Here is a 21,871-nt window from a genome sequence, read left to right as displayed (position 1 = left end):
CTGTTAAAGTATGATGTTCTGACTAACATATCGAAATATATCAGACATATAGTAGAAAAGCAAAATATTTTCAAAGTTCAGAGGGAAAAAAATTAACCTAGTATAGCAATAATTTCTAGAAAGTTAACTTTGGATGAGAAATAGTTGAGTGAGTTTGTAATGTTGCAGCATTTTGAAATTAAGTCCTTGACAAAAGTTTCTTTTAAAATTCAATGCAAATATATACATATATGTATATATTAAATATTCTTATTAGAGTATATTTGGGTCCAAGTCCCTGAAGGAATAGTATACCTCCTTTCTGTACTGAACTTAGGTATGACCTTAATACTTGCTTTGGCCAATAAATTGTGAGCAAAAGTTGTTATTACAACATACCTAGCCTATCCCGACTGACGTATCCCAAATTACTTACTATCCAACCACCCCAGAGAAAGCTAATGCTACAATGTGTTATTTTTGAAAACTTCTTTCATAATTCACACACACATGCATGTTGTATGTGTATATGAATCTATGCTTATTTATGTGTATCCAGTACTCATATAGTACATATGATGTGTTTTAAGCTATTTGAAAACTCACAGAAGTTAATGCTACTGTTGTTCCAAGTCAGTAAATGTAGTTGTGTATCAGTATTTATCCACATTTTAAAATTCATACACCCTTTGTATTAGTATAAAAATCTCATACTTTTCTTTGATACCATTTTAAATTTGGATAAATTTTAAATTCTTTAAAAAAAAACAGACTTAAATAATGATTATTTTAAAAGATTTTACTAAACACTTGATTCTGGCTTTTTAACATGGAAAAAGCCATACGATTTATCAATGAGGGCACTAAAGCAGCTTGCTTACCACAAACTTCTGTATCATAGATAGTGTCAAGGGTCAAGTACAGATTGGGTCACCTTCCATGTCAAGAATGGTTTCTGCTATGTTTCTGTTGATAGAAATTATTACAGGCAGCTTTGTATGTTGATGATGATAGTTACATGCTAGGCCTGCTAGTTTATTTTGAAGTAAATATTGAAATACTTTGCACCAAATTCTCTAGTATGATTTTTCTAAAAACTTTTTGGTAATTGATTCAAATTTAAACACCAATAATTTTTTAAATTTTGCTAAGATTGACTTTCAAATGGTATTTTCAACTGCCTGCAGCATCAGGAAAGCACTACCTGACTTCATCCCAGACAGACTTGGTGAGATTTTATTCTTTCTCTTGAAAAATTTTTCAGTAACCTTTTTATGGCAAATTGCTCTAAAGATATTTTTAGCTCTGGTTCACTGAATGCATAACTGGATTTTGGCATAAAAATTTAAAACATATCATAAGGAGCAATAATGTTGGTCTTTGCTTCTTGAAATTTCAGGATTCATATTCAAAACATCAGATATATCTGCCAAATACGTCAGGCTCCTGGGAAAGTTATTATCTTGGTAAATTTATAGGTGCCTAATGATTGAGGAAAAAATAAAGCAGTTCTTTTTCTGGGGTATCTTTAATTTACCACTCATGCATGGCAAGGAATTAAGCACATTTTCTTTGTCCATGGATTGAGCAAGGCTAGTAGTGAAAGAAAAGAGTGATGATTTAATCTTTGGTGAATTTTCTTTATGTCAGGTAAGTTAGCAAATTTGACTTTTGGCTGTAGATCCTAAAAAAGAGATACATTGAAATTTCCACTCCATTTTAACTCTTTGCAATACTCAGAAGACAAGAATTCGTGAGGTCCCCCCCCCCGTGATCTGAGGTCTCTATTCTATTCTGTTTTATGCTATTGAAAGAGCTACTTCAAAAGAAACTTCTACAATTTTTGTGGATCCTTAACTACATGTTGCACTACTCCTCAGTCTCTCATGCTTCAGAGCATTATATCCTATAGGTGAAAACTTGCATAAAAAAAAATAACATTGGTGCAATCCACTCATAAAGAGTTTGAAGAAACCTAAATTACTTTCACACCTTTATGTACTATATTGAAATAATTAAAATTAATTTTTTTTAAAAAACATATCTTTCCTAAATGTACTTATGCATGAGATGCGTCACAGGAATAACTATATAAATTGCCTTTTTCACCAGATATAACTAACATGCATTTTATGTAGGTCACTGTTTGCCAGGACTTTGTCCAAAAGCTTTATCGTTCTATATTCTTTGTATTCCCATGAGCCGAGAAGTTACAAATGAGTTTTACATTTGTAGTATTAATTTATTTTTCAGGCTATTTTGCCAATTCTAGAGATTTGGATTTGTCCCGTTTAGGAAGTCTGTAGCCTACACTCTTGCTCCATAAATAATCAGATATTCATAACCATATTTAAGAACTCTAATATTAATTTTGCATTGTAAAATCTTAGTAACATTGCTTCTAATACACCCTCAGTATTTCCTTGGGGAGCAAAAACACCTAAAATTGTCACTTCTTGGTCAAACGATGTGAACAAAGCTACAAATGTTTCATTTTAGGTAAAGAGAGTATTATTGATCTGATTCTCATTCTTATTCACTCCATAGTCATCAGTAAGAACCTGAATAGTGAATACTTTTTACCCATCTTTATACATATTGCAATACTTTGCCCATTATGAGTTTGAAATTATACTTTGAATATGAGTTGGTATGCCAGAAAAAAAGTTAGAGTGACAAAGTTAACAAATTCTAATTGTTTCATATTTTCTTTGTGATGATGGGTCCCAGAATTACTGTTTTTAAATTAAAAATAACAGGTACACAAAACTCATTATAGTATGATCCCTAGAGTCTTCTGAACCACATATCTGGCATGATCAGTACCTATGTGGGTGTTACTCTTACCCCTTAAGGCTCAGATTATATAAAGGGCTCCTCTACTCCACTTTGTAGGCGAAAAAAGTTATTCCAGGATGGCTGCCTTTGGTTCCTCTGTCTTCTCCCCGTCTCTTTCTTTCTTCTCTCTCTCTCCTCCCTCCCACTTTAGTTCACTATTTCTAACCTTTTCACTCATGTTGCTTTTACTTTGTAATTTCAGGATCTCTCATATTTCTGGCAGGACAGCTCCAGAAGGTGTTTTCAGAGTTAAGATACTCTGGAGAACTATTCCAGTCCCCCCCCCACACACACACTTTTTTTTCCCCATCTCATACTTTGACTCCAAAAATTTTACATGACCCACTTTGTTAACTTTTTTTTTTTTTGGCAAATTCTTGAGGATGTTGGATGATCAGAGCATTCCATTCTTTATACCCATTGGCTTTTTATGTTTCCTTTTAAACATGGCTTCAAAATAGCATGACAATCTTTTTAAAGTGGCTATTTTACTCTGTTAAAACTTATCATATGGTTTAGGCTTGTGAATGGCATACCAGGGAGCATATAAACCATACGAGGTAGCTTTTCACTGCTTCAAGAGAGCACATTTTGTACATTCTTCTATTGCAGGAATAGCGTTTGGTAATGTAGACCCACAATGTGCTCCGTCTAGAAGATTTTCCCCAATTTTTTGAAACTTCCCAAATCTATACTTTGACTTTATTTAAGTTTAAAAAGAAGTATCACTTATACCTCCTAGAGGTGTTATGAAGTAAATAAGTTATATAGATATATGGATATATGGAGACAGATACATGGATATAGATATATGTTTGGTTTATGCATTAGTCATGACAGTATTGAAACTACATCAGACACGTGAACTACTGAAATATAAATGTCTGTATTCTTTTTATCAGAGAATGACTCACGACAGTCTTACTGCCTGGGTAGAGCTATAGTCCTTCTACCCCTGGTGTCGTTGCCAGAAGCCAAATAGTAAATTTTTTGTTTTAATGGAAACAGATCTTGCAGGTTGCTGGTTTTCCTTGATGGGAATGTGGTTGGAAACACTTCCTGTTCCAAGCACCAGCCTCATGCATTTGGCTGCCCATGCATTTTGGATTCAGAAATGATGACTGAAACCAATTATGTAGAATTATGGGATATCTAAGTCACATATAGGTTTATTATGGCCAAAAGGAAAAGAATACATTATGTGATTAAAAAGATAAGAAATGACTAATTTAATTAGGAATAAGCCAGGATGGTGTGATTGCTATTGGAGGATTTTTATATAGTGCAAACTATTGTGTTAATTCCCCTTGTCCTCCCCAGGAAATATGTGTGTGGTTTACTGGTAGAATTTCAATCGTTTCCTAAGTGGCATAAAAACAGGTGAAAATAAAATAACCCAGAAATAGACTTTGCAATATGAAATCTTTGCAGGAACAGTGGAATGTCTGAGAATATTCCATTTAAGAACATGTTTTTGGGTGATGATGAAACAGATTAGAAGATCATGTTTTCTCTATTGTCATACCATGTCCTATAATGCAACTTAAGACATAGTAATCTGGCTGTAATTAGAATTTCTACTTCAGAGGGAAGAGATAATACTTCTGTACTTGTTCATGAATGTCTTGTTTTTGTCATTAACGGTAAGGGATTTCAATGCATTTGCAAAAAGCCTAAATAATATTTGATAGAATGCTTACAAAGCTTTATTTTTTAACTACTGTTTTTAAAATGAGCCCCTTTGGTATATAGTGGATACAAACTTTCTCTGTAAAGCATCTTGAATGACTATCATTTTGTTTTAAGGGAAAAATTGATTAATTTTTTTTCTTTTTTTTTAATTTATATCATAATGAATAGTGCTTACATGTTGCAACTCCAACATTAAAATTTCATTAATTATGATTTGGAAATAAATAGAGGAGTACTATAAAGCTTAATGGGAAAAAAAGCAATTTCAAAGTCAATTTAAACCTGTGGACTTCATAGAAGGGCAGTTTGAAACTAACTGCTGAGTAATTTGATGTATTAATTCTTACAGCAATGTAGGCTGATTAAAACAGATTATAGCTAGAGGAAAATGGCATTGATTGCTGTAGAAGAAAAGGCAGACTCAACTTACAAGTTTTCTTCAGTTGCCTCTAGCAGCAACTATTCCCCAGTGAATTAACAACTTTAATGAGCTACAGGTGAAATAGATTAAAAACTACAATGATAGTGAGTTCTCCCCAAATTTGTGACTATCCTTCAAGTGTGGTTTTGATTAGAATGTCTGTGGTGTGTCCTAGGCTTGGGACAATAGTAATAAAGGTGACATTAGCCTGCTGTTGAATAAGCATCACCAGAAAGCATCTGCCACACTTGCTGCCTTGGACACATGAACAGTTACCATTGTCGCCATTAATTTTGGAACCACTGAAGAGGGAAGTAATGGCTCTTATCCTTTAGATATTTGCAGATTTCTTGATATGCTCTTTTACCAGTCAGAGTACTATTTAAAGCTTTTTTTATAATGGGCCAGTTGCCCATTATAAGGAAGAGACTGGAGTATAATCAAACTGGGATGAAGACAAGGGAACTTCTTAAACAAAATCAGTCCAGAAAAGGAGGGCTCTGTACTTTTGTGCTTCCAATTTGCCAGTGTTGTCAACTAGTTTTTAACATATCAAATCTTCTTTTTAAATCACATGTTTTCACTTAATTTTTTTTTTGTTTTGTAATCAAGTTTTCAGTAATTTCAAAATGAAAGTATAGCTAACCTTGGTATTTAAACATTAAAATAAGCCTGTTCCTTAAGAAGAAAAAAATTCAGAATTAGTTTTATTTTATTCTTGCATCTTTTCATGTGTTCTTACTCTGGTCAAGCAGTTTTTTTTTCAATGTTATAAAAATTACACCAAACCTGAATATACTGACTTTCCTCTCGCTGCCAAAATGGAAAACTAAATGAAAAGTAAAGAATGTGGAGGCTGTGTATAACATAACTTCAAAATGAGAATTTCTGTTGGTTATCCCAACAGAAATATCCTTGGATATCCTTATTTTTAGTCCAAGTGCTAAAAATTAGGCTGTGCTATTTTCAGTGTCATATTTTGGCAGTTTTTCTGAAAGACATCAGAAGTAGCTGACAGATATTGCGGACATCATGCTTAACATAGGAGAGTGGGGAAAAAAATGCATGTGTTTGGGAAGAGGCTGTATTTGGATTCCTGCTTAATAAGAAAAGTCTAGTCTGAAAGCCAGTGCTAATGGAAAAGCATAATTTCTCTGTGGAACCTGGTATCTCTTGAATAATAGGTTTGATCACGTTAGCCAACAATTGGAAACCTCACCTCATGGACAATACATTGAATAAAAAGAAACATAAACACATACCCTATGACAAAGCCTACTTAACAATTGACTTATACTTACTTCTTCCCTGGAATATGAGTAAACTTTTATGTCCAAGGGCTTGTCTGACTCTGTGGTCTTCAGAGAGTCTTTCAGTGGAAAGATACTGCTTCTTTCCTCTCACTCAAACTCAGTTTCAAAAAGAGTAAGTGATGAAGAGTGGAAAATATGAAAAGGTGAATGTCATATCCTGCTTGTTTCTCCTCTTTTTCTTTGGCTAGATTCTTTTTCCTGGTACTCTTTTCAAGGGTTCTTCTCCACTCAGGCCTATTTTGAAATTGTCATCATATTTATAATTTATCTTTCTAGTTTTCTTTCATGTCTTTCTCTTTAAGTCTCATGGCTGTGTACTGTTATTCATGCAGTTCTCAGCTCTACATATGATTGAAATGAACTGAGACTCTATTGTGTGAAAGTGCTTATGAATAAAAAGTCTTTTTGATTTTTTTGTGGTCTTTCTATATCCTGTCTTTTTACAAAGATTTCTCTCCTACCTTCTAAATTGATCCAGCCACAGAGTAATAAAATCAATATGGAGAAACCCAAATAGTAAATGTGGCTCCTTCACAGAAAACATTTATATTCAGGGTGTTATGATTTCAGATTTGTTCTTCAAATTCCTTCCCTTAGAAACACTCCTACACTATGTAAATAACCAAATAAATACTACCTGATGGGTAATCAGCAGTGAGGAAGGAGGAACCTGATTTTGAAAGACGTATGTGCGAGCGTGGAGACTGAGCCTTTCCAGCCCCTTTCAGCTCTGTCTCTTCTGCTTGGTCTACAAATCTAGCCACATTTGATAGCTTCATTTAAAACCACCCACTCCATGGAAGATTGATGAAATGTTCTTAGGCATTCGGATATAAACCTGTCAGATAGAAGCACTTCTTAAGGCCTTGCCTTGAAGAACAGCAGCAGGGACAGAGTGAGTAAGAGAGAGCTGTACGAAAATGAGGTGAGGCGTCATGTAGTGCGGGGAAGTAGAGATGTCAGCGAAGAGCCAAGATAGGGATTGTAGGGAGGAGAGCAATTGTGTTTGATCTGCAGTCACCAGCACCTGCTCTGAAGATGCTCCTTTTAGTATTAGAACAAGAAATAGCCAGAGGTCAAGCCAGATGGACCTGAGGTTATTGAGGTTATCTGTGTCTCGTCAGTGGATAGTGATCTGTTGGTCATGTGCCATGGGGGCCTTCTGTTCAGAACTTTTATGGGGTAGGATGACTTAAAAAAAAAAGGAATAACAAAAGAAGTACCTCCCAGCATTATTGTTAAGTTTAGTTCTGTGTTTCTGGACCAGTGCAAATCATAAGAGTCACATAGTCCAATGAGTTGAACTAAGGAGAGAAGTTAAAAAGAAAGAAGAGATGTAATGAAATTTGTAACTTAGGCACTTCTGTTGCAGTTTCAGGCATACTACTGTGTACTTAAAAAGAGAGAAGGAAAAGAAACATTTTTAAATGCAGGTAGAACAGAAGTTTGCCAGGGTGCAAAGTAAGACCCTTTAATACCTCTTATGTCTTCCTCCATTTGAGATTTTCAAGATTCTTGCCCCTAATCACCCAGAGCAATTTAAGGTTAATTGTATATTTGCTAGAAATAGTCTCAGTGGTTGTATACAGGGAGCTGTGTAGTGTGAATGAGACCCTCTGGGCACACAGACAGAAAGGACATATATATAAGAGTGAATTGTCACCCCTATGAGTTCCAGTTTTCTAATGGTATTTATCATTCCATTTTTGATTGCAGTTCTCCCATATATCCCTTCCTACTCTAAACACACCACGGAAAATCATCATCATCATCATCATCACCACCACCACCTATAGCATCCATCATGTCCTGGGCAGTGTTATAAAACCGTTATGGATATTTACTCATTAATTTTCACAATATCCACGTATCACCATGTAGGTGTACTCGGATTATCGTCATTACATGTATGCAGATGCTGATAATGCAGGGGTTATCCTGCCCAAGACTACACAGCATGTGACAGCCATGTGTGTATGTGTGCACAGATTTTCATGCCATGCAGCTAAGGAAATATGAATTTTAAAATTGAAAAGGTTTGGAAAAATCTTTGTTAAATTTCTCAAGATCTCATTTCTGGAGAAGCCTCCTTTCTACAATTCATAATGCAGTATCATAAAGGGATTGGGTTAGTTCTCTCCTCCCTCCTTTGTTTTTGCCTTCTTTGACATTGTAACCTTAAAGAAGGAACGAGAAGCATGCTGTCTTTTTCTTTGCTCTGGAGTAATTTTTATCTATCAGTTGTTGAAGGTTTGGAAAATTTTCCATTAAAACCATCTGCACTTAGTCACCTTTTCAGGTATAGCTCTTTAATTCCTGTTTCTTCTAGAATCAAATTTAATAACTCATGTTTTTTGAAAGAGATAAGTTTTATCTAGATATCAAATGTATTGATCTTAATGATGTTTATAATACTGATGAATTTATAGTACTATATGTTTATAGTATGTTTTAAGATCTCCACATTTTCATTTGTGTCATTTTTCTCATTTTTAATATTGATTACATCTTGGCAAAGCCCTTCACTTAAAAACAAATCAGACTTGCCAAAGATTTGTTTGTTTTATTGGGCTTTTCAAAGAAGTTGGTTTTTGGTTAATTGATCAAACCTGTTATTTTCTAATTTTTCTGTTCAGTTAATTCTTACTACTAACTACCTGAACCCCTTCTATCTTCTTTGGGTCTCTTTCTTATTTGGTATTCTCTAACTTGAGTTTACTGTTGTTTTATCCATTTTCAGTTATTCTTGTGTTAAAATTAATGTACCTAAAAATCTAAATTTTCCTGTTGCAATACACTGATCAGTTTCCAATGCTTTGAAATGTATATAGTATCTTATTATCATTCATTTTAAATGATTTAAACAGTTTAGGTTAAAATTTTCAATTTCTAATAAAATAGATTTTCCTTTTCATTCTTTTCTCATTCCCTCCCATTGACTGCTTTTCTTCCTTCCCTTTTCTGCTGCCGCTGACCTTGAACTACCACTGTTTGGCAGAAACAGTACTCTTTTCTTCTAAGAAATAAAAAAAAAATGCACTCAAACTATGATTGAGTGCTTTTCTTAATTCAGATTTTTTGTTCTATGCTTATTGAGAGAGACTTACAGGTTTTAAGTCTGGCACTTTTAATAAAATCTTACCTGAAATTTTCAATGAATGGTTTCTGGGTAACAATTACATCTCATCTTTTCATCTTTCTTCCTCAAGTGGTCCATAAGTTGTTTGTTGATGATTCATTCCACCGGGTAATAACTGCAAATTAAGCAAAATAAAAAGTTTGCTCAAACAAAGGCCATGGCAATTATATTTCAACTACTGCCTGGGTAATAGGAAATTAATGCAGTGGTTCCAATGACAGAGATAAAAAGAATTGTATGCCTTATAGTTGGTAAAATACAGAATACTGTGATGTTAATTTTATTTAGTTGTAGGGAGAGATTGTAATATGTCTTCTGCTTTCTAGAAAGTTTTGAGACTTTCTCTGTGTCTAATGTATTGTCAAGTTTTTGTGAGTATGCCATTTGTGTTTCAAAAGCATATGTGCCCATACTGGCACAAAACTAAACACTTTTTAACTGTATTACTCATATCCTTTATAGCCTTTTTATTTTTAATTTTTTGTCAGTTCCATTTGTTGGCTTTTAAAAGAAGTAAGCTAAACCCTTCAAGATTGTGTGAAAGTTTTAGTTTCTTCTTTTATCTGTTTTTGATTTATATTGATGTGTCGTGTTGCTAGGTACATAAATGTTGAATACATTTTCCTTGAATCCTATTATGTCTAATACTTACATTGATATACAGATTCTTTTTTATTGTTATTTACCAGTACAAATGACATAAAATATAAATAATGTAAATGTGCAATATATAAATATGATATATATCATATGATATCATATGTAATTATATATCATATATAATATGATAATAAATATAATATATCATACATTATTTATTTTTAGACTTTCTGTTATTCTTTGTTTATTATATTCAGTTTGTATCTTGGAAAGAATGTGAATTTGATTTTGTCTTGTAAACTGCAAATTTACATTTTAATAAGAATTTTAACAAGTCATGGATATATAATTATTATCATGACTGGATACACTCTCTGTTTACCATTTTACTTGTTGTGTGTGAAGCAATGGGCAAATTACAGTTCTCCCTTAAATGGATCTTACGGTATAATGGGCAGTATCTTAAATAACACCGTTTTTCTGTGTATCATATTATAGACAAAAAAATGCTTTCTCACATACTATATATTCTTCCATAAGCTCTGATATGGTGTCAGCCTTATTTGAAAGGACAGAGAGATTAATTATATGGAGTTACAAACTGGCAGTCTGAGGTTCATAAATCATTTGTCAATTCATTAAATGTGTAATTTGAATTTATCAAAAACTTATAGTTCCTGCGTAATTGAAGCCTGGTAATGGAGCACAAAGAATTATGATCACTGGCTTTTAAAGAATAATTAAATGTTTCAGTATTAAAAATCTATAGTATCCTCTAGTAGGATTAGAAAAATTTAAATAGCAACTCTACAGGTTTTTTCAAAGTTTTAGGTAGCTCATAATATAAGCAGAAAAGTATTAAGAAAAAAATATATAATTGTGTAAAATTTGAACTTGGAATATTTGAAAGAATAATAGCTTAAGTTGCTATCTAGAGATATTCCTTTAAGTTATATCTGGATGTATTTGTCTTAATTTATAATTTTGAAAGTATTTGTATTGATTTTTAAATCAAATCTTTATAAAGTAAATATTTTCTCAAATATATTTAGGAGTTCTGAGAATCTGAAAATTATTTTTTAATGAATATAGTCATGAAAAATTTAAATAAATCCAATGATTAATTTTACTAGAATAATTTGTATTATTTTCATCTCATATTAAATAAATAATCAAAACCTGCATTTACACTTGGAAAATACAATATAACTGAAATTGTAATTGGATTGGCTAGTTGTGTGTGTGTGTGCATGTGCTTTAGTTTATTTAAGTTAAGATATATATTTTTTAGTTGAGTTCCTTTTTTAAGTTGAGATATATATTCAATGAGGAGAAAATTCGGCATTTAATGAATTAACAAATTGTGGACATAAGTTCCTTCTAATACACAGGTATGTTTAACATAAGACAAAGCCTAGAGGTAAAGATAATAATTCGATAGTGGTTTAAAAAGGAGTCGGAGGAGCATGCAACTGCATAACTGAAAAATCCACCCACTTGTCTTATATTTGCTTTGTTTGGACAGTAATGGTGACTTTGAAGTAGAAAAATATTGATTCATTATGTTATAGCCAGAGGGACATTAATACATTTTCCCTTTTTTCTTCTAGCACACTGATTTATGTCAGTACATGGACAAACACCCTGGGGGACTGCATCCAGATAATGTGAAGGTAGGAAAAGATCTTTCTAAATCAAGAGTTAGCATTCTTCCTGTGCATTTTTTGAGCAAAAATCTAATCTCCTACCATAACTTAAAAAAAATTGTCTAAAGAGAAGTAATTGCATTCATTTAGTGATTGGAAGGCATGCTTTAACATTAAATATTTTCATTGGAGTATTATTATTTAGACCTTATCCTAATTTTTTCTTCATGGAGAAACCTTTGCCAATAATGAGTGAGATCCACTGGAATCCTAGCATAACACTGTTCTCGGGAGAGGAGAATCTGATAGCTCTAGCTTGGAACTCCATACTGAAGTCCTAATTGGTTTCAATATACCAATTAGGTATTACTATGATCCAAAATAGTGTTATGTTGAGTTTACAGTACATATTTTTTCATTTGTTTATACAAACAGATAAAAAGTGGTTTTTCCTACTGCTTTCTTTCATTTCTTTTGTATCAGAAATTGGATTTCTGTGTGTAAAAGAATGAGGTTTTTCTAGGATTTGACCTAGCAACCATGTGGGAAATTGTCCCAAATGTTAAGGAGTTGGAAGATGCCAAAGTTTATATGAAGGCTTAATGATGTGCTTTCGTTTCATTATTCCAGTGACTACGTTTCATGATCCTGAGAACCAATTTAGCACTTTAAATGTATTTGAAGTAAAATTATTTGTCTCCATTTCTTTCCATTCATTATCTAAACCACTCTTGCAATGTGGCATGCTTTTTCTTTTGTGCTTTTCCCTTTGCTTGTAGAGGTATATTTGAACATATGGTATTATCTGGGTTTACTTCTTTTTGCTGTATAGAAATAATATATATATATATACGTGTGTGTGTGTATGAATTTTTTTCACTTAAAAATATGTCATGGATATCCTTTCATCAGTGCATCTCTATGTAGTTCAGTCTTTCTAATAACTGCGTATTATTTCATACTATGGATACACCATAATTTGAAACTGTTCCTTATTCATGGGTTTTTGGGTTGTTTTCAGTATGTTGCTATTAAAAATGATTCTGGAGTGGATGTTAGTGTAAACCTTTCTACTTGATTTCTTTTGGATATCTAGTTATTGGGTTTCTTTATTAAGCTAGAGACGTAATTTCAGTTTTAATGAATTTAGCTGGGATGTTTGCCCACAAGGTTGTAAATTATAGAAAGACTGTTTTTCTCTACACTCCTAGGACTGACTAACCAGTCATTTAAATTTTTGCCATTCGGATGATTAAAAATGAAATATCTTTTACATTGGCATTTTCTTGACCGCTAGTGATGTTGAACATCTTTTCATATGTTTCTTGACCATTTGTAATTCTGCTATTGTAAGTTGCCTGTTCTTATATATTGTTTATTTTTCTACTGGGTTTTTTCCCTCAATATATTGAAAGTACTTTTTAATGTTTGTGGCATTAATAATGAGAAGTTTCATGGTGTCAGTTATGTTGTACAATTTTAAAATTTAGGAACTTGTAGGAATTCTGATAAAACATTGGTTTTGCAATAAATAATAGAATCAATAGGTGCTTATAGTAATTGTTATTTTTTTCATTTACCTCCTTTTTGTTGCTGTGGTGTTTTGTTTTATTTAGATTTATTTTAAATTTTTTGACTATCCATTTTTCTTAAAAATGTATATTCACTGAAATAGTTTTTTAGTGGTTAGATCAGGCAAGAAATTTTAACAGATGAAGAGATTTGTTTTATTAATCTTGTTCATGTTCAAGTTTAACTTTAAACATTAGTATTATAGCATGAACATAATTTTTTTTTTTACATTAAAACATTGCACATTGTCTCATTTATACATTTAATGTTCTCTTCTTAGGGTCGATTGGGTTCAAGCACAGTAATATGGTACGTCCTTAGTTCTGTTTTCCAGTTTAGCCCCAGGAATCTATAGAGAGCCCAGCTAGTGGAAGCCCAGGGGAAATCAGCAGATACCCTGAGCCGACTTTGACTTCCTGACTTTCAAGTTCAGTGACTGGATTGAGATTAAAGAGATAAAAGAGCCTTTTCAAAGAACCATGGCATCATTGGATTTCTGTTATCCTTGTTTGGTATTCTCACCAACATTGTGTATCATTAGTTATGGGCAAGTATTGGTGGAAAATTTTGTTGGTGAAATAAGGAAAGTTCATTCCATGAAGCATCACCATGTTCAGGGTCCTTAAGCCAGTAACCGTGGTGATTTTTGTAGCATTTATAAGTTCTGCTTCTTCCATTATATTTTATGTTTCCTTCATCTCTTAATGGTCAGGGGGAAATTGGGCTTCTAGGTTGACAATTTTCAGCCACTAAGCTGCACTCCTTGAAACTGTGTCTCAACAGCTCTTACTTACGTTTTGCAAGCTTTTCTTTCACCCTATGATCACGCATCATACTTCAGATACCTAGTATTTGCTACCTATTTCACGTCCAGGTTGTACTGTGGCAGTAAACAAGGTTTATTACTGCAAGAGCTGGTGCCCCCTAAGGAGTGGTGGAAATGTAACAGTGTATGAGATGTGCAGTCAGCATAGAAATAGTGTCACACAAACTAACACACCTTTGTAAACCAACTGTACTTTGATTTTAAAAATGAACGAATGTCACAGAAATTAGGTATGACACCAACGAGTCTAGATGAGTCATATAGAGGAGGCACTCCTCTCACTCAGAAGTTAACATGGTTACAGATTGATACCCTACTACATTTTTACCTCCAGAAGTGCATGATGTGATTTACCTCTTCTTATACTTTTTTGGATAACTGAAAGACAGCAATAGATACTGATATATAAGCATCCCTTTCCCTATAGCTGTTGAAATACTGGCTCTTTGAGAATTTGCTAAAATATACTGGGTCATCTCAATTCTTAAAGTATTTAAGGGTATAAGAAACTTTAATAGTCATTGAAGAGTTCTTCATACTATGCTCCACAACAGAGTCATCTGTGAAACTTACATATATATGTGTGTGTATATGTATATGAATATATACACACACACTACACACACACACACACACACACACACACACACACACACACACACACACATATTCTCTTTTCATTTCCCAGAAACAGAATCAAATTTTTAAAATCACTGTAAATAGGAAATGGTGGGCATTTGCTCAAATCAGAGCTGAGAGCCCAGGGTGCTTCCCATGACCCACAGTGTCCCCTTGCTTTTCCCTTGGCCCAGCTTAGAGGACACATACACTTGCGGGTGATACTGGCTTGTTGCTCTCTCACAGCCTTGCAGCCTGCCTGCCTCCACTGCTCCTCAGTCTGCCGGCAAGGTGGTCATGGTGGGGTGTCCAAGAGTATGGGAGGGACTGGGCAAGTAGAAGGGAGTATGGGAGAGCATGGGAGACAGGACCCAGACTGTGGTGCTTCAAAAAACTGGTATCAGACCCATGCCTCAAGGTAGAAAATTTTCAGCATCTTTTGTGGAGAATCTGATCAGTCCAAGAGCTAAAGAATCCAGATGACTTTACAGTGACAAACCCAATTTGACAAATCAGTAACTTGGAGGAAGCAAAGTTTCTTGACTTAGCCAGAGAGAAAAAGAAAGAAAATGCCAAAAAAAAAAAAAACCAAAAAACCCTGCTAATATTATTCTCAAAGAGGTGAAAGAAAATAGTACACCTATAAAACAAGGATAATGTTATTTTTAAAAAGAAGGACTTAGTAAACATGAAGAAGCTTTGGAAATTTAAAATGTGGTGGCAGACATAAAAATCAACAATAAAAAAGGATGAAAAATAGAGTTGAATTTTGCCAGAAAATAAAGCATAAAATAAAAACCTGACAACTGAGAAAGAAAGTATCAAAAATTAGAAGTCCAGCCCAGGGCATCCAACATCTGAGTAATTGGAGAAAATAGAGAGGAGGGAATCATTGAAGTAATCATCATTAACCTATACTTCATCCACATGTGAAAGATGTGAACTTCAAGATTAAGAGGATCCATTAAGTGCCCAGAACAATTAATGAAAATAGACTAGCAATAACATTTATCATTGCAAAATTTCAGAATGCTGGTTTCAAAGAAAAAAATTCCTACAAAAGGGAAACAGGTTACTACAAAGGCTCAAGAATTACAGTGGTGTTAGACTTCAGTAGCAACACTGGAGGGGAGATGGAAGAGGAGCAATGACTGGGAAATTCTGATGTAAAGTTATTTTCAACCTGGTATTATATATAAATCTCAACGAAGTGTGAGAGTAGAATAATTATTTTCAGATGTTCAAGAAGTTGAACTTTTTGCCTACCTTGCATCATTTCTCAGGAAGCTACCTGAAGATGTACTCCACTAGAACTCGGAGAATAAACCAAGGCAGAAAAGAAAAAGAAACCGGGTAATGGTGGCCACCACAAGAGAAAGATGGAGATCCTTAAGACAGTGGTATAAAGAATCCCAGAATAATAGCAGTGCATCAGGCTAGAAGAGTAACCCATCTGTCTGATTGGAGAAGGTCAGAAGGCTCCATGAGAGATTTCTTAAAAGATGAAGTTGTTAGATAGAATACCTAATGTGTCTGAACAGATTTACAAGACGAAAGAGGAGTTTGGTGTTGAATCAGTGGGAAACCAAAGAAAACTAAACAAAGGAAACAAACAACCAAAAAAAAAAAAAAAAAAGAACTCGATCATGCTAACACCAGGAAAAACACATTGTGCAGGGAAAAAAGTACTCACGCTAAACTTAATGGCTCAGCTGTAAATAACATTTATATGATTATAATACTTTAAACATTAAATGTTGATATAGTTAAAAAAAGAAAAACACCTCTTTAAGTGATTCTTCTGTAGCCAAGCTCATTCCAGGATCAGTATCCTAAAATAGTCATCCATTTCAGCTGCCACATTTTATATAAAATAAAGATCAGGATCACTGAGATTGAGAACTTGTCAAAGAGCATATTGGTTCTTTGTCCAGTGTTCTTTTCCCTACACTGCATGATTCATACATTAAATTACTGTAATTAGCTTATTGTTTGTGACTTTATATGCACTCAGTCACATAGGTTTATCATCATTTTTACATTAAAGATAATAGTTATACCTTCTCTGAGGGTCTGGGAAGTTAAAAAATAGAATGCATCTTGTTAATGCCTGTGTTTTGGCATTTGAATTGCAGTGCCTGGAAGCAGACAGCCCTTATTACCATGTTGGTTTCCATGGGAGGCCACTCACCTAATTATGCACTGGCTTTTCTTCATAGTTTGTCTGCTTAGAGACAATGCACTTCTCCAGGGTTTCATTTAGGATCTGTGCCACAGGTGAAATTATTCTCAAAGAAGTCTGACTATGACATAGTGACAGATGTCCCATGGGTATTTCTGTGTGATGGATTAACATATTTTTTTCATGTGGTGATATTTATTGTCGCTTTAATCTATGAATGCAAAATGAAGAATATAAGAATAATATTTACTAAGTTAACAGCTGTTTATAATGCTGTGCTAGATGCTAATTAAAAAAAAAAAAAAAGAAAACAGTTGAGCTAAAATAAGACCTTGAAATGATTCCCTAGAAATGTAAGACGTGAAAACCAGGTGAGATTAGCCATTATCTTTAAAAGAGCATGTTCTTGTAATAACTCTGAAGCCCTGTAGTTGGCTAAATAGTTCATAGATCATTAAATAATTAGAAAGTAATAAATACTAAATATTTATTATGGTGAACAGAAGGGAAAACACAGAGATCAAATCCTTTTGCTTCTAAATTTGGCAGTTTTGACTTTTAGTTTCATCACTATGCAGTTTGATAATATATAGAAACATTTTAGACATTTATCTTGGGTTTTAAAAATTTACATATCTTTGTTTAGATTTCATGTATTTTTATTTAAAAAGGTGCAATGCCATGCATGGAAGAACTGAGGAGGTTGTTCTTTAGTGTGAATCAATAGACTTGCAGGCATTACAAAGGTGATGTATCACTGAAGAGTGAGGGGGAGAAAAGAATGACAAAGAGTACCCAACTCTTGATTTAATAATAAAGCATACACTAGTCTATGGTAATTTTGTAGTAAATCCCAGAAAAATATCTGTTACAGTTTTATCTTTCTTGTTGTATATTCCTTGTAAGCACTGGAATAAATTCATAAGAAAAATTGTCAATGTTAACTAAATTTCTGCAATCACTTTGCTACTTTAATTGCCTACAAAATGTGTCTATTCTCAATATGGCATTCTCAAATAAATATTCACTATTAACTAATGGCTTGTTTCATAGTATAATATCAGTTTTAGACAAATGGGTAATTTTAGCAGTTAATTACATAGAGGGCAATTTAAAATCTGAATTGAAAGCCTGAGGACATTGGCCTTGTTATAAATATTTATGATGATTAAAGGTATAACAAGCAATTGCTAGAACATGGTAATTGGTATGTAGGAAACTGGTTAGAATTTTTTGGAAAGAGTAGTTAATTTTTTCCCCCTTTACAAAAACCATTCACTAGAATTTTACTGGGTTTTGGCTACCATAGTTGAGTTGAATGCAGAACTTGTATTGAAGTTCTTCATTTTATAATTCTCAGTGATTTACAGATTGGTCAAAAATTTTTTAAATGACCATAACAGTCTAAATTTCCTCTTCCATTCAGTTTTTCATGGGTTCTTTAAAAATTGATAAGCTTGAGAGACAGAAAACTCAGTTTCATTTAAAGAAGAAAGATTAATGCTGTCTCCAGCTCATATTCAGAAATGTAGATGCCTAAATCTTATTACCATGATGACATTGGATCTTCTTGTGTTTTTAATGTAATGTACCTTCATTTCCATGTTATCTTAATGACTTTTCTAGATTTTCACATTTCCCTTTTTTTTTTAAACAGAACCATAATACAAAATAACCAAAGTAATTCTGAATTATCTGCTTATATTCTCTGAAGTATCTGATACTGACATAAAGCTGAGTTTTATTTTTCTATTTCAGTATCTATATTAATTAAAAAGATATGAAGGTTATTATGGTTGAAAAACTGCTATTTTTCTTTCATAGTCCAGAGAACAAGCAGGTGTGTAACAGTCAGAGTAATGTTATGCCAAATTAAGATTGTCTTATACAGATGGCACCGGGAATTGATTCCTAAATGAGACTTTCTAATGTTGAGATAGGAAATCAGATAACACCTGATTTTCTCCATACTCTGCATTTGAGCTCTCATTTAGCTGGTGATAATTTCCTGCTCTGCATTTCTGTGAATATTATAGAGCCTTTCCTTATTCTGAATTTTGGGAACTATGATTGTTTCATGAAGCCATTCAAAAGTGTTTAAAAAATTTGACACCTAGTCTCAGCACCTGTCCAGTCCAGCTTTCTTTTGAATCTTTTCATCCTCTTTTTGTTATAACAAAGTAATTTTCCATATCTAGAAAGTGAAAGATTAACAATAAAAGAAAGTGAAATCCATGTGTCACTTCCTATTGTGTTGGACACTTTGAGACAGTCTAAGTAGTGAATTTCTGGTTAAGATGTGGGGCCTGCATTCAGTTGTTTAGAACATGTCTTTTGTATCCCTGGCATCATCTGCTGATCTGCTTGTAACAATCTGAATGAGACAAAGGAATCAAGACAGTTAATTAAACAGCCGACTCTTTCCTAGAGGTGCTTTTCTTTTTTTTTTTTTTTTTAATTGAGGCTTACTTAGGTACACTGTGTCAATTTCTGGTGTACAATGTTTCAGTCATACATACGCATACATATATTCGTTTTCTTATTCCTAGAGGTGCTTTAAAACCCAGATTGAAGAGCAATAACCCCAAAGATTGATGAAATACAGATAGTCATTAGAAGTATACCATGTGATATTTTAATTATAAGTGGAATTACCCAGCTTGGTGAGGATATCCAGTGGGAACAGGGAAGAAGCCCTCCTGGATTTCAAACTTCAAGCCATTCACCTTGCTTCTCTCCCGTTTAAGACTGGTCCTGCACTCGATCCCTCTGCATGTTTTTTAAGACAGACATGAGGTCCTAGGAGGAAAATGAGCTGAGTAGTATAGTGTGCACACTACCAGGGAGTTTTCTGATTGTCTCGGACAGGTTCAGCCTTCATGTGACTAGCCAGTACATTTTGTAGATATTTTCTCATTAATAGATAAATTCCTATTTCTTGGGTTCTCTCTTATGAGGATGCAGAGAGAGATTTGTTGATCATATGTATCCAAACTCAAGAGTCTTTCTGCATTCCATTTGAAATGTATTTTTCTCTGCTGTATAGCTTGCAGATGTGAGCTTTCTCCATGACTCTCAGACTCAAGATTCATCAGCTTTGTCAGATTTTCGGTCTGCATCTCTCTCTCATTTCATAAAAAATTTACATTAGCCTTATCAGTTGATATTAAGACAGTTCATTTTGATAGTGTCTAAGATGTTAGTTCGGCAGTAAAACCATTTAGAACTCTATGTATTCCTTTTTATTGTGTGTAAAAAGAATGGCCTTGTATTTGGGGGAGAGTAGCATACATTTGCAAATTAAGCTCAGTAAAAATTTGTAATTCATGCTATTTCTTTTTGGCTCCAAAAAGTGTGTATCAGTAAGGTCAGTTGTATAATTCTGAACTAAAGTGACAAACAAGTGACCACAGGTCTTAATATTATATTCTTTGAATTCCTGGAAACAGCTGTTTCAGTTTTTCTCTTGGAAAATTACGTTGAATAACTATTAAAGCCAATAGCTTTAAGTTTTCATCTTGTTTCTATTCAACTAGGGAGTATTTCTAATACTAATTTTAGGCTGCTGACCGGTTTTATTAAAGAAGAGATTATTGTTCTCACCACCCCCCACCACTTTCTTCACCATACATGCAAACCCTAATAACTTTGAAACCTACTTAGTATACTAATATTAATAAATTATAATATATGTTATTATATATTATGATAATACATTAATGTACTAAAGAAGCCACTGAGGTTCTTTCAAGGAACATGGAAAAACAACCATTTGTCTTACAGTTCCCATTTGAGTTCTTCTAAGCATCCCAGTTCTTGTTCCTATAGCTGCGGTCACCTCGCTCAGTCTGGGCATCTCGGTGCCTGGAACAACACCTTGCTTGATGTCCAACACCATATTGACGCAGAAAGAGAGGAGGCCAACATTCCTGGCATGCTTAAGCATCACAGAAACTGTGCAAGCTCTTTCCTCCAAGAACCTCATCTTGGGGAGTGCCCCACAATCCTCACTCAAGTACCTGAAATTCTTATTTTTTGAGTTATTCCTCTCCAGAAAGTTATCATCATTAGGAATAAGATATTAACGTTCAAATATCTTAGAGAATGCAAATCAAATTGTGTTGTTACATTATCTAGAAACAATGGAGCATGCTACATATCTTAGGACTTTGAGGGAGTAGAACAAAGAAGCAGAAAGATTCATGGAAGAACTCAAAAAGGTCAAAACGTGGCCAAAGTCGCCCTACTACTCAGATTTTCCAGGAGCTGGAACTATCCGTAGTACCTGGCAAAAAGGACACATCTATGACCTGATGCCCTGGCATAAATATTTGTGTCTTAACCCTTCTCAGTAGCACATTTAGTACTGTCAAGTATGTCCAAAGCAACAGAGAAATTATATCATAATGTTTTATTATCTGGGGCTTTATGTCTGTTTCCCTTATAGCTCTGTATAGCCTTCTAAGTATTCTTTTAAAAAATTCTATACATGCAATTGCAATGATGCTTTGTGAAATAAGAACTACTTGGTCATGTGTTATATACATTATATTACAAATTAGGATTTGATATTTGCAAACTTGAAACTCAACTAAGTGGAATGAATCATTCTTTGGCTTTTAAAGATGAAAGATCTAATGTTGCAATAAAATCACTATCTGATGCATATTATATTTTCACATTCATTAGATATTTTGGGGACTCAAAGTTCCTGATTATTTTTCATTTTTAAAAAGTTTGATGCATGGGTAATTTGATGTTTGTACATCATGGAGCATATTATTTGAAGTATTTATTACCCATGGACAACTTTGGTTTATTTGCCAATGTCACATTTTCTATCCTTGGATTCACAGAATGTATAGGTACCTTCATCAAAGAGTGTACCTACTTTCTGGTAGCAGTATTTTTAATTGCAGGTGTCAGAGCAAGACAAAAGTGGGAAATAGCACTACTGCCTCTTACTTGGCTGTGTATCTTTTCTTCAATTCAATTTCCCTGAGCCTTTATGTCTTTCTTTGTGAAATAAGGATAATAATATCTGC

General features: G+C 33.7%; 1 protein-coding gene and 1 long non-coding RNA gene across 8 annotated transcripts in view; both read left to right on the top strand.

Annotated features, from left to right (window-relative positions):
• Positions 1 to 21,871, top strand: part of CDK14 (cyclin dependent kinase 14) — a 556,073-nt gene that overhangs the window by 301,433 nt on the left and 232,769 nt on the right. For all 7 annotated transcript variants that reach the window (XR_004321561.1, XM_032484028.1, XM_032484029.1 and 4 more), the window contains one exon: positions 11,593 to 11,655. Coding sequence is in view for 6 of the 7 variants with exons in the window: in XM_032484028.1 (XP_032339919.1) it covers positions 11,593 to 11,655 (63 nt within the window). In the remaining variant the exon portion in view is untranslated. The remainder of the gene's footprint in view (positions 1 to 11,592; positions 11,656 to 21,871) is intronic.
• LOC116664990 lies at positions 1,219 to 11,449 on the top strand. Its single transcript, XR_004321564.1, has 3 exons — positions 1,219 to 1,749; positions 2,485 to 2,487; positions 11,439 to 11,449. It is a non-coding gene; the product is annotated as an uncharacterized LOC116664990 (long non-coding RNA).

Source organism: Camelus ferus, chromosome 7 (genome assembly GCF_009834535.1).
Source record: "Camelus ferus isolate YT-003-E chromosome 7, BCGSAC_Cfer_1.0, whole genome shotgun sequence".
In the NCBI taxonomy this organism is placed as follows: Eukaryota; Metazoa; Chordata; class Mammalia; order Artiodactyla; family Camelidae; genus Camelus; species Camelus ferus.
This window is presented reverse-complemented; position numbering and strand designations above follow the sequence as displayed.